The following is a 24,511-nucleotide window of genomic DNA, read 5'->3' as shown; positions in this document are numbered from 1 at the left end:
TTGGGAACGACCAGGCCTGCAGGGAGGACAGTTGGGGGTGATCAGGCTGGTAGAAGAGGGCAGTTAGGGGCAATCGGGCCAGCAGGAGAGGGTAGTTGGGGGCAACCGGCTGACAGGGGAGGGAAGTTAGGAGCAATCAGACTGGCAAGCAGGCAAGCAGTTGGGAGCAGTTGGATTGTGAGAGGGATGTCTGTCTGCCCGTTTAGGCCTGATTCCACCAGATCGGGATCAGGCTGGGTTGAGGGATACATACTCCCGTGCAGGAATTTCATGCACTGGGCCTCTAGTAGTAAATAAGAATAATTGCTCTCCACAAGCAGTTTGCCTTTTAGTTTGGAGACATTTAGTAAATAGGATATTTCAATATAATGCAATAAAAAATGTGCTTTTATAGTGGCAAATGCAGAATGTTGTGGGGAATAGCAAACTCTCCTCCTTATTATTTAATGTATGTGTGGTGGATGAAGGGGAATGGATCAGAAGTAGGAAAATAGACTACCAGTTAGGATACAGTGTCATACAAGGGAAACCACATACTGTCATGACATAAAGGTGAGACTTCTGTGTTCTTGGAGCCTGCCTGTATTCCCTTAGAATTAGGGTCTTCAAAAGCAACTAACACTAAGAATAGGTCAGGTCTGTTCTTGTGAGAAACTAAAACACTTAGAATATGTCTATTCATTCAACAAATACTTATTAAGTACCTCAGTACACTAGTACCTGGTCAGTCTTTCTATGGCATGTGTCTCTAAAGGCTCCCTGTGCTATTCATCACTCACTAACTTAGAAATACCTTTCAGGGCTTTATCTTACCCTCTGTTTCTATCTTGGCATATTCATATTGAGCACACAGAAGTTATTGTCTACAGTCAGATAACCTCACAATCAGTATTTCAACATTTTGTATATTCTTGTTTTATTTCTCAATAGTTTTTGGTGTCTAGTGAATATGTAATTACAGAAGACATAAAGGAAACCAAATTTCATTTCTCTAAACTGAAAAGAAGACAAGATATAGAAAAAAGGAGAAAATTTAAAAAAATAGAATGGATGAGGCAAATGTAAGTTGATGAAAGACTTACTAAAAAGTACACAGTATTTTAAGATTTTAATTTTTTGCTATTATTACTGAAATAATTATGTTATGTATTTATTTTGCAATATGGTAGAAAGCTTTATTTCCATGGAATTACACCACTGAATTTCCAAAGTCCCATTTCCTTACAGAGGAAGAATAGCTGGGATTTTTTTCTTTTATAAAAAAATGTTTTCTATTGATTTTTTTAGAGAGAAGGGAGAGGAAGAGAGAGGTAGAAACATCAATAGATTACCCCCTGCACACTCCCTTTGGGGGTCAAGGCTGCAGTCTGGGCTTGTGCCCCTGCTGGAATCAAACTGGTGACCTCTGGGTGCATGGAACAATGTTCCACCAATTGAGCAACACCAGCTGGGTTGGGGTTTCAATAGAGCTAGAAGCAAAACCAATGTCTTGTCTAGAGTTTCCTTTCCATGTTGGGCCAGGTCAAATCCAGCTTCAAGCTAGCTGCAGTCCATTAATGGGGGCAAGGGGAGTATCATTTTTAAAAGAAAATTTAAGGTTACAGTTATATTTTTAAAAATACATAGAGAGCAAACATTAATAAATGCCTATTATGTGCCAGACATGGTTGAGCTTCAGCAAGTAAATAGAAAAAGATATGCTGTCTTGGACCTTAAAGAAATCACATTCTATTGGAATATCAGATATGAAAATAAGCATTTACTTTTATATATCAACTAGAGGCTCAATGCCCAAAATTTGTGCATATGAAATTCATCCCTCAGCCTGGCCTTCACCCTCTCGCAGTCCAGGAGCCCCGGGGAGCAGGCCTAAGCCATCGGTCAGACATTCTTAGTGCTGCCACAGACATCCTCACTGCATTCACCAGCTGTGAGCCCGGCTTAGGGCTTCTAGTGGAGTTGTGTTCCCCCATTGGGAGTGCACTGGCTACCAGGGGGCAGCTATTGCATTGAATATCTGCCCCCTGGTGATCAGTGCAGCATATTAGTCTTTTATTATGTAGGATTAGATGCCTGATGCACAAAATTTGTACACTCAGGGGTGGTCCCTCAGCCTGACCTGTGCCCTCTAGTAATCCAGAAGCCCTGTGATCACCTAGCAGAGGGAGGCCCCACCCACCCACCACAGCACCATCGATCTGTGGGGGCCGACCCAACTAATCGCATCACACCTGCGTTGGCTGGCCTGGCGCCAGTGCATGTCATAGTGTGATCTTCCAGATGGTCATTCAGATGGTCATTCTGCTGTTTGACGGTTTGATCGATTTGCATATTATGCTTTCATTATTATAGATAACTTTCATTAGGGTCCCTAGACCCCCACTCAACTCTTCTTTCTGCCCTAAAAGACTGACTGTGTGGATTTTAATAAAGTCATTCTGGACCTATGTAACACATGTTAAAAGCAAATGTCATAAAATTAAATGTCTCCAAGTTTACTTGACCGCATAACAAACCAAAGCCCCAGAATATAGAAAGGAATACAAAAACCTCCAGTACCAGAAATCACATAAAATTCACAATGTCTACCACATAGTAATCAATTATCAGGCATATAAAGAGACAGGAAAATAGATTCCAAGTGAAGAGATTAATCAATAGCACCAGACCCACCAAAATTATACTTTAAAAATGAATATAAAAGAAAAACTTTTCAGACAAACAAAAGCTAAATTCTCTCATCATACAGACCAGCACAAAAAAATATTAAGTTCAAGCAGAAGAAAATGATTCTATTGTAGGTAGAAATATGGATCTTTACAAAAATGAAGAATACCAAAAATGGTAACTATGTATAATAAATAAATACAAAGCACTTTTTTTTTCTTACAAATCAAATCTTCTTCAAAGATTACTAACTATTAGACTGTAATAGATAAGATGATAAATCTTGTAAAATTTTGAAAATATTTTTATTGATTTCAGAGAGGAAGGGAGAGGGAGATCGAAACATCAATAACGAGAGAGAATCATTGATTGGATGCCTCCTGCATACCCCACACTAGAGATTGAGCCCTCAACCTAGGCATGTGCTCTGACTGAGAATCGAACCTTGACCTCTTGGTTCATAGGTCAATGCTCAACCACTGAGCCACGTTGGCTGTGCTTGCTAAATATTTTTACCACAAATTTAAAAAAGATAATAAAATTTTTATTGAGAAGAAATAAGTTAATATTGATATTGTCAATGAAGTTCTACTTAAATTCTTGATTCCACAATTGTACTCCTTTTCTCTTATACTGAAAATCTTCATTTCAAAAAATTATAATTGCTTATTTTTTCTGACAATACAAGTAAATAATTAGAAAAGTGAGACTGTAATATAAACATGACACAATTGCTAAATAAAGTTCAAAAAATTTAAAGGTAATTTGCTATTTAAAACAGAAATAATGACAATGTACTATGGTATTTATTAATTTATAACAGAGCAGAAGTAAAATGAATGATAATATCACAAAGGGTGGGAGAGATGAAATGGAAAAATATCGTTATAAGTTCCTTATACTACATATGAAGTGCTATAACATTGCTTAAAGGTAGACTATGATAATTAAATATGTATACTACAAACACTAAAACAACCATAAAATCAACAATAATAATAAAGGTGGAAGACTAATAAGCTAATAATGGAGATAAAATAGAATAATTTTTTAAAAATCAGTTAATCCAAGAGAAGGCTGAAAAAAGAGGAAAGAAAATGAAGAACATACAGAAGAAATAGAAAACAAATAGCATGATATAGGCTAAAACTAACCATATCGTCATATTCTATATAATAAAAGGCTAATATAACATGCAAATTAACCAATCAGCAGAATGACTAGTCGCTATGATGTGCACTGACTACCAGGGGGGCAGACACTCAATTCAGGAGCTGCTCCTTGGTGGTAAGTGTGCCCCCCCCTGAGGGAGCACCACTCATCCAGAAGCCAGGCTCATGGCTAGCAAGCGCAGCAGCAGTGGTGGGAGCCTCTCCTGCCTTCACAGCAGCGCTAAGAATGTCTGACTGCTGCCTTAAGCCTGTTCCCCCCATGGGGAAGGCCTAAGCTGGCAGTTGGACACCCCCCCAGGGGTCCTATAATGTGAGAGGGCATAGGCTGGGTTGAGGGACCCCACCCCCAAGTGTAAGAATTTCATGCACTGGGCCTCCAGTTAAATATAAATGGTCTGTATATTGAATACAAGAATTAACTTTAAATATTAATTAGAAATAGATTCAAAGTAAAAGCATGAAAAAGGGTCATGCTAACACTAATCAAAAGAAAGCTAGAGTGATTATATTAATATTTGACAAAGTAGATTTTCAAAGCAAAGTACATTTCCAGAGATAAAAGGTGTCATATATATAAAGCTTAAGCCACTGTTACGACTGAATGACCAGAACAACCGGAATTATTGGTTGACCAGTCACTATGACATGCACTGACAACAAGGGGGCAGATGCCCAATGCAGGAGCTGCCCCTGGTGGTAAGTGTGCTCCCACAGTCAACCTCCCACAGCCAGCCAGCAGCCGTTCCTTCCACGCCTAGTCCAGCAACCGCCACCTCCTCTCCCAGCCCCGCTGGGGTCTTTTGGCCCTGGGCTGGGGTGGAGAAGCAGGAGTGGGTGGCAGTGGGCACAGCCTGTTTCCCAGGCGGCCGAGGTCCAGCTCCTTCCTCAGGGCCAGCAGCCAACCTCCAGCATTCTGTCCTTCCCCCAGCCGGCAGGCCCCTATTCACCTGTCCCTGATCAGCCCTGACCGCTGACCAGGCCTAGAGACCTCGCCCATGCATAAATTCATGCACCGGGCCTCTAATTTAAAGTAATAAAGGGACGCTCTGGCCAGTGTGGCTCCATTGGTTGGGGCATCATCCCTTATACTGAAAAGTTCCCAGTCAAGGCCCATACCTGGGTTGTTGGTTTGGTCCTAGTTGGGGATGTGTGGGAGGCACGTCTCTCTCCCTTCCTCACTAAAAAGTCAATTAAGAATAATCATAATTAGTCTAAACCGGTTTGTCTCAGTGGATAGAGCATCGGTCTGTGGCCTGAAAGGTCCCAGGTTCGATTCCGGTCAAGGGCATGTACATTGGTTGTGGGCACATCCTCAGTAGGGGGTGTGCAAGAGGCAGCTGGTCGATGTTTCTCTCTCATTGACGTTTCTAGCTCTCTATCTCTCTCCCTTCCTCTCTGTAAAAAAATCAATAAAATATATTTTTTAAAAATGCCTATAATCAATCTTTAAAAAAAATAAAAATAAAGAAAAAGAATACTCATAATTAGCCAAAACCTGTTTGGCTCAGTGGATAGAGCATCGGCCTGCAGACTGAAAGGTCCCAGGTTCAATTTCAGTCAAGGGCATGTACCTTGGTTGTGGGCACATCCCCTGTGGGGGGTGTGCAAGAGGCAGCTGGTCAATGATTCTCTCTCATCAATGTTTCTAACTCTCTATCCCTCTTTCTTCCTCTCTGTAAAAAATCAATTATATATATATGAATAATCATAATTAAAAGGAAAAAGGAGTATCACCCTGGTTTCAAAATCTAATCTTAAGTATCTGTATATATGAGAAGTTAGAACATGGAGAGACTCATAAAAAAATGCATTAACCCCCAGCTTTGCAGAAGTTTCTGATTTCTAAATGCATTTTTATCGTGGCATGAGTATCAGTTAATAAATATGGGCCAATTGGTACCATCATTTATTTATTCTTTCATTTAGTAAATGTCTACTAAGTACCTATTATATTCAGGGGAGAGAGCATAGAATTGGAAGATTGCAAGTTCCATGAGGGAATTTCACCTTTGTACAGATTGGTAGACACTCAATAACTATCTATTAAATGAATAAGCAAATGAAGAACTCTAAAAAAATGATGAAATCATACTTTCTTAAATTTTTACTCTTGCTAATCAATTTAAATCAAGAGGCATGTTTCTGCTTGTATAAAATGCCTTTAGTTTTCATAGATCATTATCCATTTAAAGTCTGACAAAGAAATAATTTTATGAGGTCAGGGGTATATTTTCTCACTGTCACATCTATTGCCATCCAGGATTGTGTAAATCTTCTTTTATTGAATATTTACTATGTTCCAGTGGTTGTTGTAAACATTTTATAGAAATTTACACTTCCAATGTAGATCTTAAAATAAAAACAATAAAAATGTTATATTCTAGTACTACCGTGTTTCCCCGAAAATAAGACATCCTCCGAAAATAAGACCTAGCGCATGGAAAAATAAGACATCCCCTGAAAATAAGATCTAGTGCATCTTTGGGAGCAAAAATTAATATAAGACACTACCTTATTTTCGGGGAAACAGGGTATTAATAAGGACAACTTACCTTTGTCTATTCACTCAGTTCATGTTTGTGGGATGCATTAATTTATGTGCTCAGACTAATATAAGAGAACAGTACTACTTCATTTTTAAAAAATATTAGGATTATTACAATGTTCTCCCCCCCCCCATTAACCCCCTCCACCCAGTTCCTGCCCCACCCCAAGCCTTTGCAATCCTACTGTCTGTGTCCATAGGTACTGCATATATGCATACAAGATCTTTGTTTAATCTATTTCTGCCCCCTTTACCCCCCTTCCCTCTGAGAATCATCAGTATGTTCCATTTCCATTTTCAGGCCTCTGATTCTATTTTATCCACCAGTTTATTCTAATCATTATATTTCTTACTCATTTAATTCGACATTTAGATTCAGTTCTTTTTTTTTTAAACCAATTATTTTTTTAAATATATTTTATTGATTTTGTACAGAGAGAAAAGGAGAGAGATAGAGACTTAGAAACATCGATGAGAGAGAGTCATCGATCAGCTGCCTCTTGCACACCTCCCACTGCGGATATGCCCGCAACCAAGGTACATGCCCTTGACCGGAATCGAACCCGGGACCCTTCAGTCCCCAAGCCGACGCTCTATCCATTGAGCCAAACCGGTCTCGGCTAGATTCAGTTCTTGATAGGTATGTATTTGTTGCCATTTTGTTGTTCATATTTGTGATCTTTTTCTTCTTCCTCTTCTTAAAGAATATCCTTCAATATTTCATATAATATTGATTTGATGGTGATAAACTTTAGCTTTTTCTTGTCTGTGAAGCTCTTTATCTGACCTTCAATTCTAAATGATAGCTTTACTGGGTAGTGTAATCTAGGTTGTAGGTCCTTGGAATTCATCACTTGAATATTTCTTGCCACTCCATTCTGGCCTGCATAGTTTCTGTTGAGAAATAAGCTGATAGTTATATGGGCAGTCCCTTGTAGGTAACTAACTGCTTTTCTCTGGCTTCTTTTAAGATTCTCTCTTTGTCTTTAGGCTTTGGCATTTTAATTATAATGTGACTTGGTGTGGTCCTCTTTGGGTTCCTCTTGTTTGAGACTCTGTGCTTGCTGGGCTTATAAGTCTATTTCTTTCAACAGGTAGGATAAATTTTCTGTCATTATTTCTTCAAATAGGTTTTCAATATCCTGCTCTTTCTCTTCTTCTGGCACCCTCATAATGTGAATGTTGGTGTGCTTGAAGTTGTCCCAGAGGCTCTTTACACTATCTTCATATTTTTTATTATTTTTTATTTTTGCTTGTCTGGGTTGGGTGTGCTTTTGCTTTCTCGCATTTCAAATCGTTGATTTGATCTCAAAGTCCACCATTCTACTGTTGAATCTCTGTATATTATTCTTTATTTCAGTCAGTGTATGCTTGATTTCTGACTGGTTCTTTTCCATTTTTTTTTTTTTGAGGTTTCTAGAAGATTCTTGAGTAACTTTATAACTGTGGTTTTGAACTCTATATCCAGTAGTTTGTTTTCTTGCATTTCTTCCATTTGTGACATGTTTGTCTTCACATTTTGGCTACTTCCCTGTGTTTTTTTCTTTTTATTGGGTAGAGCTGCTATGTCTCCTTGTGTTGATAGACTGGCCTTGTATAGTAGGTGCTCTATAGGGACTGGTGGCTCAGCTTCCCCAGTCACCTGAGCTAGAAGCTCTAGGTACATCCTTTTGTGGGCTGTATGTACAGTCTTTTTTTAAAAAATAATATTTTATTGATTTTTTATAGAGAGGGATAGAGAGTTAGAAACATCGATGAGAGAGAATCATCGATCAGCTGCCTCTTGCACACCTCTTACTGGGTATGTGCCTGCAACCCAGGTACATGCCCTTGACCGGAATCGAACCCGGGACCTTTCAGTCCACAGGCCGACACTCTATCCACTGAACCAAACCGGTTTCGGCTGTATGTACAGTCTTATTGTATTTGAGACTTGACTGCTATTGGTATCACTGGGAGGAATTGACCTCCAGGCCAATTGGCTATGAAGACCAGCTGCGACTATAGTGTGAGAGTGGCTGTGCAGGAGACACCCCTATGGAGCAGGACTTGCGTCAGTGGGGCTTTGATGCTCCCTGAGTCTGCCCCTTGAATGTGTCACTTATGGATATGTAGAGTTATAATTTGATATTGTCTGATGCTGTCCACTGAGTGCACTGGCTCTTGGGTTTACAGGGAGGTGCAAAGTCAGCCACTGCCTGGGGCCACCCAGCAGGAGCTTCAGAGATATCTTCAGATTCCTCCTCTTTGTATTGGGTTTGGAAGTGCCTGATGAGGCCCAGCTATGAAGCAATGCAGGCTGGTGTTGGTGTCAGGTCTTAACCTTTTATTGAGAGGTTTGAGGCTCCTGACCCAGTTGCAGCTTGCTTGAGAGACTTTAGCCTAAGCAAGAACAGGCCATTCATATGCAAAAACCACTGCACAGAGGTTGGGTGGAGTTGTAAATTGGATGAGGTGGGGTCTCAGGGAATCACCAGTTGCAGGGCTGACTGGCAAACAAGAATGTTTGCCAGTCAGCCCTGCAACTGAGGAGGTCCCAGCATAGGAACAATGATCCCTGTGAGCACCTCCATCTGAAAGAAAGGCACCCCTGAGTTCCTTCCCAATGCCAGAAAATCTAGTTCCTCATCTTATGTGTCTATATTCACCAGAGCCCCCCCACCCCCACCCCGGTGCTGGAGCTTAGAGGAAGCAAAACCTTGTAAGTTCAGTTGGTGGTACTGACCTTTTAGGAGGAACACTGGGTCTCCAGGAGCCTCTGTGTCACTGAGCCCCAGTCCACACTGATTTTTACAGCATGTAATTCTTACTGTCTGAAGGGACTTCTTCTTTCAGCTCTGGGACCCTGGGCTGGGATCTTATGTGGAGCTGGGACCCCTTGCTCCTTCGGGCAGCCTCCACAAAGATGATCTCCCTCTATATTAAAAAAGTGGCACATGGGTGGCGGACCAGCCTGTGCTGTGCCTCTGCACATCCTACCAGTCTCAGTGTGTTTTCTTCTTCACTTTTCTAGTTGCAGGACTTCTGTTTAGTCAGTTTTCCAGTGGTTCTGGATGATGGTGGTTCTGTATTTTAGTTATAATTTTGATGTGGTTGTGGGAGGTGATAAGTACAGGCATTTACCTATGCTGCCATCTTCTGTTTTTGTTTTTTCAAGAGATCAGTACTTTAGAAGTTCTTAAAATCATATTCAAATATGGCTCTGATATATTAATATATATATATTATGTAATTAATATATATATTATGTATATATATATATTACATAATCTTGAGCAATTTTTTAAGTTCTCTAAGTCTCAATTTCCTCATGGGTAAAAATAGCTGTTACAAATAGCTGTCTTTTTAAAGAGAATGAAACAACATGATGTACTAGAAGTACCTAACACAAAAAAAGATGTCAATAACTCTCTTCCCTTTATTTACTCCTTTCTTTCTCTTTCCTTCCCTCTTCGTATTAACATTAGCAACATGACCTCCTAAAAGTTACTTAACTATTCTAGGATTTCCTTATCTATAAAACAAGTTGGCCAATTATTTAGGCTCCAAGGTCCTTTGATTCTATAATGCTATGATTCAGTGATGTAATAACTTAGTGTGGTTTTTTTATATCATAAAAATCCAACTTACTGAGAAGTAATTTTGAAATGAAGCTTCTCTGGTTAGTATAGTTGCTTATGCTGCTTTGTTTTTTCCAAATGATTTCATCACATAGAACTTGATTTAGAGGTATTTGAGTTAACTCAAGTAGGATAAAAAGATGGCTTATATTTAAATAATATTACAACAATATATACTAAATGTGTCTACTAGTAATCGCCTATTCCAAAGGATTTTTGTCTCTTCCGTTCCTCTATTTAGGTACAATTCAGGACAGCTGGAGGCTAAGTCAACAAATCTAGAAACTCTAAGCTTAATTCACAGAGCATCCAAGGGGCTAATACGATCTATTGAAAATGGTGGAATAGATTCTGTGATGGAATGGGAAGTGGATGAAGTGCTGAACTGGACAAATACGCTGAACTTTGATGAGTAAATACATGTTACTATTTTTGGGGAACAAGGGCAGGCATCATATATTTATTTATAATATTTTCCACTCCCAAATTGAATCTAGGGGGTCACAAACACAATCTCCTCCCCCCAAAATGTGTATGTATTTCTTGTCTAGAAAGAAAAAAAAAGAAATAAGGGAAAAAGATATAAAAGGGATGACCTAAAAATAGACAAAAGAAAATTAGACAGGTGTTCTTTATTGTCAGACTTTATTATTAGGCCTTAGTCTAAATCACATGTGTCAAACACAAGGCCCGCGGGCCAAATCCATCCCGCCAGGCCTTGCAATGTGGCCCGCACCGCGCTGTCATCACTGCACTCCGCTGCGTTTCCATCACAATGACAGTTTATGACTGTTCAGTAAACCATTCGGCCCGCGATTTAGGCTTGATTTTAGATTTTGGCCCCTTCTCTGATTGAGTTCGACACCCTTGGTCTAAATCCACTTTATTTCTTACTTTGGTATTTAGAAACAAGGCTAAGAATATGCAATTAATAATATGAAGAATTTCCTTAATGTATAGTCCCTTATAGTGAATTAAAAAGTTATTCTTTTTCAGTGTCATACTATGGCCCTTGGAAAACTAAATTTTTAGGAATTTTTTTGGTGTGTCATGGGAATTTAAAAATATTTAATATAACTATCAAGGAACTTCAAGTTAAAACTTACTTCAAACCCACTAAGATGGCTATAATAAAAAAAGATAGATAGTAACACATTGTCAAGGAGGTGGAGGAATTAGAACCTTTATATACTGCCAGTGGAAATGTATAATGGTGCAGCCATATTGGAAAATAATCTGGCAGTTTCTCATAATTAGACTGGGACTTGTCATATAATTGAGCAATTGCAGTCCTCAGTATATATGCACCAGAGAAATAAAAACACATGTCCACGTAAAACTTTTATTTAAGTGTTTATAGCAGCATTATTTATGATATAACAAAAAAGTAGAAACAATGCAAATATTCATCAACTGATGAATGGGTAAATAAAATGTGATATATCCATACAATGGAATATTATTCTACAATAAAAAGAAATGCTGATACATGCCACAATATTGATGAGCCTGATAAGTGAAAGAAGCCAATCATAAAAGACCGTGTATTATATGATTCCATCTATAGGAATGTGCAGAATGGGCAAATCCATAGAGACAGAAAGTAGATTAGTGGTTGCCTAGGGGGATCTATAAGAAATGTGCAGAATGGGCAAATCCATAGAGACAGAAAGTAGATTAGTAGTTGTCTAGACTTATGGGGATTGGAAGGTGATAGCTAAGAGGTACATTTTCTTTTTGCAAAAATGAAAATGTTCTGAAATTGACTGAGTATTCTAAAAGCCACTGGGTTATACACTTTAAATGGCTGAGTTTTATGGCATGTGAATTATATCTCAAAAAGATTTAAATATATTGAATATTTACTTAGCTACAATAATGAATGTAAATATTGCATGGATGAAGGGCAGAAAAATTAAAATGAAGATGCTGTGTATAAACATAAGAAAAAGGAAAAGAGGTAAGAAAATGGGATAGAAAAACTCAACATGTCATATAACAAACAGGAAGAAGAGAATTAAAGAATCAGAGAAGAGAATAATGAAAAAAGGAAAGATGACAGAAGAAGTAAAATAAAGATAAAAAAAAATAGGAAAAGAGCTGAAACCGGTTTGGCTCAGCATTAGAGCGTCGGTCGATGGACTGAAAGGTCCCAGGTTCGATTCTGGTCAAGGGCATGTACATTGGTTGCGGGTACATCCCCGGTAGGGGGTGTGCAAGAGGCAGCTGGTTAATGTTTCTCTCTCATCAATGTTTCTAGCTCTCTATCTCTCTCCCTTCCTCTCTGTAAGAAAAATCAATAAAATATATTTTTTTAAAAATAGGAAAAGAATAATAAAAAGAAGATAAGAAGGATATATTAGAAAATAAAAAGGGAAAGATAAGAAGAAATGAAGAACTAATTATTCATAGTAGATAGATGCTCTAAGATATATTGTAATAATAGTAAAAAGATATTGTTATGATTCAATATTTTGTCCAAACTATAATATAGGGATTCTCTACCGACAGCACATCTATGATTTTTGGGACACTGAATTAACAACAATAATGATGCAAGAAATGACATCAAAAGAAAGGAACTGTAATGCTGTACTTTTAAAAATATTTTTTTTATTGATTTCAGAGAGGAAGGGAGAGGAGAGAGAAAGAGAAACATTAATGATGAGAGAGAATTCCCAATTGGCTGCTTTCTACATTGCCCGCACTGTGGATCTAGCTAGCAACCTGGGCATTTGCCCTGACCGGGAATCATACCGTGACCTCCTGGCTCACAGGTCAATGCTCAATCACCAAGCCATGCAGGCTGGACTTTTATAAACTTTTTTGAAAATCAAAGTATATACATTTAATATTATTTTGTATTAGTTTCAGGTGTACAGCATAGTGATTAGACAATCACATACTTTATGTAATGCTATACTTGTACTTTTTCCCCCCCTAAGGGTAAAAGTTGCTGGGTAGAGGATGGGGTTGGGGATTAGGGGGAAGAGTTGTAGGTGAGGTTCATTTTTAATGAGCTTCTGAGGGCAAGATGGAGAATTTTTTCAGGTAAGCTTTTGAAATTCTAATTAGCCTTTCCCTTTTATTGTTGGCTAATTCAAGTAAAGGCCAGAAAGCTTTAGTGAAAGATTACCCCAAAATCTACACCTAATATTCTATATCCCATCACTATTGAAATAAATGAGAATAATGCAGTTGAGTGTGAAGGGAAGAAATGAACAGGCATCTCAGCCACCTGCCATACCCGTCTGGTGAGAGATTACATTTCTAATGGTCTCTTTGTGGAAGAAAGGACAGAAACATTAAACCAGTAAGACTTGAAGTGGTTTTTTGTATCATATACTGTATGTTAAATGAGATTAATACAACTTGCTTTGACATGATAAGACTAACAGAAAACTTTTTTCTTTTTAATGCAGATACTTCATGCTCCAAATTATTTATAATTTCTAGCAGTTTATTCTCTCACTTAGGCACAATCATAATTTGGAATCAACTTTGAATTCTTAGAAAGCAAGTTTTTCTACTGAGCCCTGAACAACAAATATTTCAAATAGAATCCAGTGTGATAATTTGGGATTATTTCAGTAGCCTTACTAATCCCACGCTGCTGACTATGAGGCAAACACCAAATTGTGCAGAGGTCTTCCCCCCGCTGACTGCAGACATTAGGTATAAGCCAGCACCTTCTTCCCAGTGCATTATGGTCTCCACAATCTACTTTCCTGTTAGATCTTTGTAGTCATCTAGATGTTCCTAACTCACCTTGTTTGATGAGATTTCAGAGTCTGACATTTTTCTTCAGAGAATTGGTAGCCACTAATTCCTTGGAGAGTATCCTTCAAAATCTGTGGACAGTTTTCAGTTGTCAGACAATTAGAATGACAAAAAATGTGTTAAATGCTGATATTGAGTGATACAAACCAGGTTCTTCCCCAGAGACTTTTGTGCTAGCCCCTTGTCAGGACCGATGGCCATCTGCATCTTCAGATACTCATTGCAACAATATCAACTGACCACAATATTATTGTAATTTGGAAGAATGCATAGAACCAGCTTCACTCTTGTACTCACTGGGCACTGATGAGTATTGTTGCAAATTCTGCGGTATCTAGAGCTGAGTTGCTGCAGTCACTTAGAATGTAAAGCAGCACATCACCGTCACTGAGCCACCCACAATGCCGCATGGTGGCTAATATTCTTGTTGGATTTTTAGGGGCATATTCTCTATCTACCAAATGGTCCACTTCCAGGATCTTCATAATTTTTAAATAGCATATGAATTTTGAACTAACCTGCTAAATTATTAATCAGCAGTTGGAGTATCTTAAATAATTTCCTGATAATCTATTAACAGTGTTGGCGAGGGATCTTTGCTATGTGTGTGAGAGATAGTTTTTATATCTGAACTTCAATTTCTAGGACAAGTAATTATGTGGCTTCTCTGGCTAGGGACTTCCCAGGCCACTAAAATGTTAACTTTGCATCCTTGAGAAATTCATTATAGATTCCACATGTAGAATAGTAATTATTCTACAATTACTATCTTAAAAATGTATTAGTGAGAAAAACAAATTAGCACTATGATATAAGCAATATGGTAATGCTATCACCAGTCTGTTGCTTCTATTTATAAAACTTAGATTTTTCTTATCATTGTTTTTATCAGTTACACATGTTCCTTATGAGAAGTTCTTTTTAAATAATTGTCCTAATATCAGGTAAATGTGGGCTAGTGGTCAGCCTTAGTTAAATAGGGCATATGTTTGTAACCAAGATTGCCAGGTGTCCTTGAAGGTAGAATAAAAAAATTTCAGAATATAAATCCAAGGAAGCAGGGCGATAGACACCCAGCTCTTCATAGTGATCCTAAACGCCTGCTGAAAGTCTGCCTAAATGTAAGGTCAATCCAGATTGAACTGTCTGCTAAGAGGTCCTGGGAAAGGGTTCTTGCATTTTTTTATATAACAGTGACCCAGCAGTATCCCATTTAAGGCCATAGAATAAAGTTCTTGGAGCAAGAAGAGGTAGGAGTAACAAAAGGAGCTGATTTTAGAGACAGGATTTAGAATACTTAAATGTTCTTGGATAACATATACCTTCCTAAAGCAAAAAACTTCAGGAACACAAAGCTAATAAGAGTAATTCAGTGGAATAAATGAAAACTTGGAAAATCATTTTTTACATGACAATTCTAATCCTCCTCATACATTCTCTGCCAGCTCGCTTTCAGTACCTCGTGAGACCAGTTTCTTTCTTTCTTTCTTTCTTTCTTTCTTTCTTTCTTTCTTTCTTTCTTTCTTTCTTTTTAAATTAAGGTATTATATATGTACATATTTTGAGGACCAGTTTCTTACCTGATTTCTGAGGTGCAGTTGGAAGAAAAGGGGTACAGAGCCTAAAATGAAATGGAAAAGTTGCAGAAAATCTGCCTTTCGGAGTATTCCTCATCAGACCTTGCCCTTCCCTGTTTGACATCTTCTCAAGCTACCCTGGTTTCCCTATTTCATTCTGTTTAGGGAACTAAGGTGGCAGCTTCATGTGCCCTATGTGAACGTGACCTCTTATGTTTACAGCACACTGTAGAGAGTGCATGTTGCTCTACTAACATCATAAACCACATGCACTAAATTTCTTTTAACATGTCAGAGACAGTAGGTGTAGCAATCCAGAACCAAGGACAAAGATCTTTGTTTTTGTTGTTTCCTCTTTTTCCCTCCCAGAGAATTTTCTATCTATACTTTTAATTTAGAAGTTAACTAACATCTTAGTAGGTATTCAACTGAAGACATGATCTCAAAGGAATGGAATAGGATAAGATGAGGAGAGGTGTGCTGAGAGGGACCCAAGGCACAAGCATGGTAGATAGTGGGTACCATTTTTAAACCTCCTCCAACTCTCCATCCTAGAGTTTGTCTTGGGTGCATGAGAGCTACTTGGAGGTGAGAAAATCATAAAGATGAAACATTTAGTCTAGTGAATTTGTTGTCATGATTTCACAAAGAAAGTGGAATTATAGAAGCCTAAGCGTGAACTGATAAGTCAATTACTTCCTAATAAACCAATTTATAATGTGCTTAGGTACGTTGCCAACTGGAAGGAAATGGCTACAAGCGACTCTTCAGTTAACTTCAAAAGTAGGTGATTTTTAGCAATACTTTATGGGAAATTCTTCCGAACAAAAATGATACATTTCACACATGTACACATTTCTTAGCACCTAACATTTCCACACAATATATTGACATAAATAAATTTGCCAAGTAATTATTATCTTATAGTAAGACTGTTAATTGGAAATAGAAGGAAATATTTTAATTTTATATAGGGTTAAAATTTTTTCCAGTTTGAAACCATACTTCATTTTCAATGTAGCTAGAAATATCCATTAGCTATATATTTTTAAGCAGAAAAGAACTCCTTTACTTTTCCTTCTTAAAGCATTATTAGCACAAAAAATAACCTTTCTATTTATAAATGATACTGAGTTTCTATGAAAATGAATGTATTTTTATTTGTGTAAATTAAAAATTTTAAAGCACAGAATACATTTTTAGAAAAACAATTTTACTACTTTTACGCATTTATCATTAACAGTTGAAATGTTAGAATGTAGTTAGGTAATGTATAGTTAAGTAAATCAAATCAAATAAGGAATTCAAAAGCAACTGGTCTTGAGTTATTCATGAATCTTTTTTTAAAGTTGCATACTTCATGGTTTCAATAATAATTTTTAATGAGCAAAATTCACTTGGCTAAATAAATGCCTTAAAATATAAGAAATAATGTTTAGGTTCTATGCCATTCTTGTCTCTCAGTGGTCCACAACACAGAGCAACTACAGTAAAAGTGATAGCATTTTGAAGAAGCATAGCATCATAACCCAGAAATATCAACAACCTAACATATACAAGTCTAATCACTGTTATTGAATATTCTGAACATATGAGTTCTCTCCTGCTGTCATCTGTGGGAAGCGGTAAAGCAGAAAAGTTACAATTGTGGAGAGTTAGTTCAGACTGCCTGGTGTTGATTTTTGGCTCTACTGCTTACTGGCTGTGTGATTTTGGGCAAGTTACTAGTTCAGTTTCCTCTTCTGTAAAATTAAATTAACAGTAGTACAAGGCTTATAGGTAGCAGTGAAGTACTAAGGAAAAACATGTAAAGAACTTAGACTAGTGCCTGGTACATAATTCATACTGTATAATTAGCTTTAACCTATCCACTCGTGTCTGGCTCATTGCTACCACCACACAACAGTTCAGGTTGCTATCATCACTCTGCAGGCTTATATGACAGCCTTCAAACCGATTACCCCCTCCTCACCACCAGTCCATTCCCCACACAGCAGTGTCTTTCACAATGTAAACCAACCCAACTAGAACACACACTTCTTTAGCAATTACCACATGGGAGTACTATCGATAAAAGTGTTTGATCTTCAATCCATCTCTTTGCTTGCTCATTTTACAGATGAGCAAGCAAAGAGATGATATACTTGCTCAAGATCTCACAGTAAGAACCTGTGAAGACTACCAGCTCCAGAACCCATGTTCTTTTTTTTTTAATTATCATCTTTCTCTTTTATTTTATTTTATTTTAATATATTTTATTGATATTTTATAGAGAGGAAGAAGGGAGAGAGATAGCTAGAAATGTTGATGAGAGAGAAACATCGACCAGCTGCCTCTTGCACACCCCCCACCGGGGATGTGCCTGCAACCAATGCACATGCCCTTGACTGGAGTCGAACCTGGGACCTTTCAGTCTGCAGACTGACGCTCCACCACTGAGCCGAACCGGTTTCGGCCAGAACCCATGTTTCTAACCAGGACTACCTCTGCTGCCTCTCATAGCTTTCCCTGCACTTGGAACTAAGTCTTGACTTTAGGATCACACTGGCTCTGGCTTAGCTTTCCACTCTTATCATGTCCTGCTCTCCCCCTCACTCACAACCCCACCATCACTGGCCTCTTTCCTGTTCCTCAAACACTCTGTGGTTTCCACTTTGGGGGTTTAATGAACAGTTTTAGGGAACTATCTTCACTTAAGGGCAAGGAGTTGTCCTGTTTGCTACTGAATCCCTAGTGTGTGTAGCACACAGTAAGTTTTCAATGACAAATCAAAGAACATAAAGGAATGACAAGTACAAAAATAGGAGCATCCTATTATATTATAATAAAGAGGTAACATGCAAATTGGCTATCATGCCCTCACAAGATAGCTGCCTATGACCAGGCCACCAGAGGGGTTAGTGAGGTATGATCAAATGACTGAGCAAGTAGGCTGTGTGGGGCAATCAAGTGGGTGGGGGGGAGGGCAGTTGGGAGCAACCAGGCTGGCAGAGGGGGCAGTTGGGAGTGACCTGGCCAGCAATGGGAGGAAGTTAGGGGTGACCAGGCTGGCAGGTAGGTGAGCAATTAGGAGCCAGCAGTCCAGGATTGTGAGGGATTTTCAACTGCCAGGGATCAGGCCTAAAATGGTAGTTGAACATCCCCCAAGGTATCCCGGATTGGAAAAGGTGCAGGCTGAGCTGAATGGACCCCTCCCCCATGAAAGAATTTTGTGCATTGGGCCTCTAGTAGAATATAAAATACTGAGTTAAAAGAGATTACAGCCCTAGCTGGTTTGGTTCAGTGAATAGAACATTGGCCTGTGGACTAAAGGGTCCTGGATTTGATTCCAGTAAAGGACACATGCCTGGGTTGCCAACTTGATCCCCAGTATGAGGTGTGCAGGAGGCAGCCAATCAATGATTCTTTCTCATCATTGATGTTTCTATATCTCTCTCTCTCCAAAATATATTTTAAAAAGAGAAATTATAGGCATACCTTGGAAATATGGTGGGTTCAATTTCAGACCACTTCAATAATGCAAGTAGTGCAATAAAGTGAATCATAATCTTTTTGCTGGTGGAGGGTCTTGCCTTCCATTTGTTAAAAAAAAAAAAAAGGCAGCATCTACAGCCCTGGCACCACGCGAACAGCAGTGAGCCCTGGGACACCAGTCCCCATGTGGCACAAACACACAGACTCAGGGGAGCTCTGTGTCTCCTCCCTGAAAACTCCTGGATTCCCAGTCTTGATTGAGAAGCTCTCCCCAACTCCAAAATGAAGCAACTCGATATATCTGTAGTGGGATGAGGGGGACAGGCATCTAGACTTTGAGATAGAATATTTATATTTGAGTGTTAGACCTATCACTGTGTCTTGCATTATCTAATCCTTCAGTTATTTACTTTATAAGAGGAAAAAATAATACATATTTTAAAGGACAAAATAGGGGAAGACCACACCATCCTGAAGGGGAGAGTGGATGCTATCAGAAGCCTGAAAAGCCCAGGGAATCTACAACTATGGCACCCACCAAACAGATGTGAACCCGAGAACACCGGTCCCCAAATGGCACAAGCACGCAGATTCAGAGGAGCTCTACACTTCTTCATGGAAAGCAGAGTGAGAACTACATAACCAGACATCCAGAGAAGAGAGATCATGGAGAAGACAAAGAAATAGCCCGTATATGAAAGAAAAGCAGGCATCACCAGAAAAGGAAGTAAACAAAATGGAGGCAAACAACCTGTCAGAGAAAGAATTCAGAGAAATGGTTATAACGTGGATGAAAAGAATGGAAGACAAATTCGACAATATGTGTAAGAACCAAGAGGAAATGAAGAAGAACCAAGAAGAAATGAAAAATGACATTGCTGCTGTAAAAAAAAAAAAACAAAACAAAAAAAACTCAATAGAAAGCATCAACAGTAGACTAGAAGAAGCAGAGGACTGCATCAGTGAGCTAGAAGACAAGGTAGGAAAAAATACCCAAGTAGAGCAGCTTCTAGAAAAAAAAATTAAAAAGCAGGAGAGCATAAGGGAACTTTGGGACAATACAAAACAAAACAACATCTGCATAATAGGGCACCCAGAAGGAGAGGAAATTGAGCAAGGAATAGAAAACCTGTTTGAAGAAATAATGACAGAAAACTTCCTTGATAATAGGGAAGGAAAAACCCACATAAATCCAAGGAGCTCACAGATTCCCAAGCAAAATGAACTCCAAGGCACCTTATAATCAAATTGGCAAACACCAACAACAAAGTAAGAATCTTAAAAGTGGCCAAAGAGAGACAGAAAATTACCTACAAAGGATCCCATATCAGACTAGCAACTGATTTATCAACAGAAACACATCAGGCCAGAAGGGAATGGAATGAAATATACAAAGTCATGCAAAGGAAAGGTCTGAATTCAAGAATACTATACCCAGCAAGGCTATCAATCAAAATTGAGGGTGAAATCAAGAGCTTCACAGACAAAAAGGACTAAGGGAGTTTATTACCACAAAACCAGCAATGCAAGAAATGCTGAAGGGTCTGTTGTAAAACAAAAAAAAGAAAATAAAAAAGAAAAAGAAATAGGAAGTGAAGAAGGAACATGGGTAAAAAATAAAAATGGCAACAAACAAGTACCTATCAATAATAACTTTAAATGTAAATGAATTAAATGCCCCAATCAAAAGACATAGGGTAACAGATTGGATAAGAAAACAAGACCCATATATCTTCTGTCTACAAGAAACCCACCTCAGAAAAAAAGATACACACAGACTGAGTGTAAAAGGATGGAAAAAAGGTTTTTCAGGCAAATGGAAATGAAAAATAAAGCTGGGGTAGCAATACTTATATCTGACAAATTAGATCTCAAAGTGAAGGACATAAAAAGAGATAAGGAAAGCCACTTCATAATACTAAAAGGAGCAATCCAACAAGAAGAAATAACTCTGGTAAACAAACACACCCAATACAGGAGCACCCAAATACACAAACTCCTGGAGGATAGCAAGGGAGAGATTGACAGCAATACAATGATAATAGGAGACTTTAATAACCCACTATCACCATTGGACAAATCCTCTAAACAAAAATCAGCAAAGAAACATCAATCCTAAATGACTCTCTAGACCAGATGGAATTAATTGACATCATCAGAACATTTCATCCCAATGAATATACATTCTTCTCAAGTGCACATGGGTCATTGGGGTCACAAGCAAAGACTCTTAATATTCAAGAAGATAGAAATCATATCAAGCATCTTCTCAGTTCACCATGGCATAAAGCTGGCAATCAAGTCAATAAAAACAACCCCAAAAAATCAAACACATGGAGACTAAATAGCATGCTATTAAACAATGACTCGGTTATCAGAGAGATCAAAGAAAAAAATAAATATCATGGCAACAAACGACAATGAAAACACAACAATCCAAAATCTATGGGACACAGCAAAAGCAGTTTTGAGAGGGAAGTTCATAGCTCTACAAGCTTACTGAAAACATGGTCAAAAGTCACTAATTATCCAAGAGATGCAAAAATCAAAACGACAATGTGGTACCAATTGAATGGCTATCAGAATGGCTATCAACAAATAAACAAATGACAAATGGTGGTGAGGATGCCGAGAAAAAGGAACCCTCATGCACTGCTGGTTGGAAAGCAGACTGGTGCAGCCACTGTGGAGAACAGTATGGAGTTTCCTCAAAAAACTAAAAATGGAAGTCCCATTTGATCCAGTAATTCCACTTCTAGGAATATACCGTATTTTTCGGACCATAAGACGCTCCGGACCATAAGACGCACCAGTTTTTAGAGAAGGGAAATGAAGAAAAAAAGATTCTGAAACAAATAGTGTCCTAAAATATTTTATGTGCATTAAAACCCAACATCACAGTCATAAACACATGTAATCAACGTAAAATAAACAGCAGCATTTAGAACCATTTTAGAGCCCGGCAAGCACACAGAGACCACACAGAGCCGGGCAAGTAAAAAAACTTTTTTTTTTTAAAGTATATGTGTAGGCTATATTTGGACCATAAGACACAGGGACTTTTTCCCCCCACTTCTGGGGGGAAAAAAAAAGTGTGTCTTATGGTCCGAAAAATACAGTATCTTAAGAAACTAGAAACACCAATCATAAAGAATATATGCACCCCTATGTTTATAGCAGCACAATTTATCATAGCTATGATTTGAAACAGCCTAAATGCCCATCAGCAGATGAGGGGATTAGAAAACTGTGTTACATCTACACAATGGAATACTACGCTGCTATAAAAAGAAGGAATTCTTACCATTTGCAGCAGCATGGATGGATCTGGAGAGCATTATGTTAAGTGAAATAAGCCAGGCAATGAAAGAAAAGTACCACATGATCCCACTCATTTATGGAAAATAAAGAACATTATAACCTGATGAACAAAAATATAGATACAGAGGCAGTAAAGCGCCCAACAGAATGTCAAATTACAGCAGGAAGGCTGGGGAGTGTTGGGGTGGGAGTGAAAGAGATCAACCAAAGGACTTGCATGCATGCCTATAAGCACAACCAATGGACACAAGACACTGGGGGGAGGGGAGCAGGGAGAGGGCATGCAAAGGGGTAGAGGAAGCTGGGGGAAGGTCAAGGGGGGGGAGATATATATACTACTATATGTAATACTTTAAACAATAAACAAAAAATAAATAACTAGCAGTATCTGTGAAGCATAATAAAGTGAAGCGCCGCAAAACTAGGCCTGCCTGTACCAACGGCAGAAAGATGGTAAGATATAGCATGATGATTGGAAGGAGCACAAGAGCAAGTGAAATTTATTTTAAGAAGCAGAGGTTTGCATTATAGCTGAAGTCAGTAGAAGGGGAGACATTGGGGATGTTGGCACTGGAGAAGAAGAGAGAGTGTGTGCCACTTCTTCAAGAGAACAAGGTAATCTAATCCTGATATTTGGAAACTAGCTCAAGAGAGAGAAAAGGCTTCTGTTCATTTGTGAATAAAAAACTGTTAACTAATAGTGAATTATGGGGCACTAACTAAATGCCACGCTGAATGCTAAGTCCTTTACGTGCACATTACACTCAACTCTCACAAAAATGATTAGGCATGTGCTATTGTTAGCCTCATTTTATAGATGAGGACACTGGGACTTAGGTTAAATAACTTGTCACAAATTGCACAGCTAATTAGTAATAAGTCAAACTCAAACCCAAGTCCTTCAGAGCCTTTTGTAGAGGTAGAAAATGAAATATAGTAGGGAACAGTAGGATGAACTAAAAAATTGGGGACATTTATGGCTTCAGTTAAATAGGATATACTAGTAAAGATAGGTGCTCTAACAGTGGTGAAAGGAATGTGGAATGGACCTTAGCCTGGTATATTGAATGAGTCTATATCTTATCACATCAGGCACCTTTCTAAATATTTGTCATTCCTCTCTCTCTAGGTTCCAAGTTTGAACGAGAACCGAAAAATATATATGATTATGCAGCAATGTCAGAGGGCATGGGAACATCAGATAATGCTTATGAAGTTGAAAATACTGATGAAGAACCAAATTTTACTAGATTAACACCTAGTTCCCTTTATGAAACATAAATGTATTCTTTTCTTTTTTGAGCTATAGCCCTTCCCACACTGATTACTTTAGCTACAGTTACTAGTAAGAGGTTATTCTGACTAGAATGACATATTCTTGGCACAGAATCTACCCAATTAAGGAAGAGTAAATAGAAAAAGAACATGGGACTGGGTAGAAAATACAGAAATTATTTTTGGTACTCTGAAAACTGTAATATTCTATCACACTTAAATATACTTAGGTGCGAAAATCTTCAGCTTCTTTTTCTTCCTTTTTGAAGCATCTTTTATTTGAGCGATCACATGAGGCAGAATTCTTTTCCCGTTAAAAAAGAGGGGGGAGCCGAAACCGGTTTGGCTCAGTGGATAGAGCGTCTGCCTGCGAACGAAAGGTCCCAGGTTCTATTCTGGTCAAGGGCATGTACGTCGGTTGTGGGCACATCTCTCTCATCAATGTTTTTCTCTATCCCTCTCTCTTCCTCTCTGTGAAAAATCAATTTTATATACATATATATATATATATATATATATATATATATATATATAATATATATAAAAAAGAGGGGAGAATGGGGAGATAGTATAACACATTCTTTTTTTTTTTTTGACATATGATGATGAGTTTTTTATTTATTTATTTTTTAGATATTTTATTGATTTTTTTTGGCCCCCTCCCTCCCTCCCACACATCCCTTCCCTCCCCAGAGTTTTATGTCCATTGGTTGTACTTATATGCATGTATACAAGTCCTTCGGTTGATGTATTATCTCCCCCAGATCCTTCTCCCCTCCCCGCTGAAATTTGACAATCTGCTTGTTGCTTTACTGTCTCTATATCTATCTTTTGGTTCATCAGTTTATAATGATCTTTATTATCCACAAATGAGTGAGGTCATGTGGTGTTTCTCTTTCATTGAATGGCTTATTTCGCTCAGCATGATGTTCTCCAATTCCATCCAGGTTGCTGCAAATGATGAGAATTTCTTCTTTTTTATGGCAGCATAGTATTCCATTGTGTAGATGTACCACAGTTTTTGGATCCAATCATCTGTTGACGGGCACCTAGGCTGTTTCCAAATTCTGGCTATTGTAG

General features: G+C 38.3%; 1 protein-coding gene across 1 annotated transcript in view; it reads left to right on the top strand.

Moving 5' to 3' along the window:
• Positions 1-23,746, top strand: part of CUNH11orf65 (chromosome unknown C11orf65 homolog) — a 54,496-nt gene extending 30,750 nt beyond the window's left edge. Inside the window, exons 5-8 of the mRNA XM_045577747.1 lie at positions 931-1,061; positions 10,246-10,416; positions 16,089-16,144; positions 23,286-23,746. Of these exons, the coding sequence (XP_045433703.1) occupies positions 931-1,061; positions 10,246-10,416; positions 16,089-16,144; positions 23,286-23,437 (510 nt within the window). The 3' untranslated portion in view covers positions 23,438-23,746. The remainder of the gene's footprint in view (positions 1-930; positions 1,062-10,245; positions 10,417-16,088; positions 16,145-23,285) is intronic.
• The last annotated feature ends 765 nt before the right edge of the window (positions 23,747-24,511 follow it).

Source organism: Pipistrellus kuhlii, unplaced genomic scaffold (genome assembly GCF_014108245.1).
Source record: "Pipistrellus kuhlii isolate mPipKuh1 unplaced genomic scaffold, mPipKuh1.p scaffold_m20_p_9, whole genome shotgun sequence".
In the NCBI taxonomy this organism is placed as follows: Eukaryota; Metazoa; Chordata; class Mammalia; order Chiroptera; family Vespertilionidae; genus Pipistrellus; species Pipistrellus kuhlii.
The sequence above is the reverse complement of the archived record's forward strand: the minus strand, read 5'-3'. Positions and strand labels throughout refer to the sequence as shown.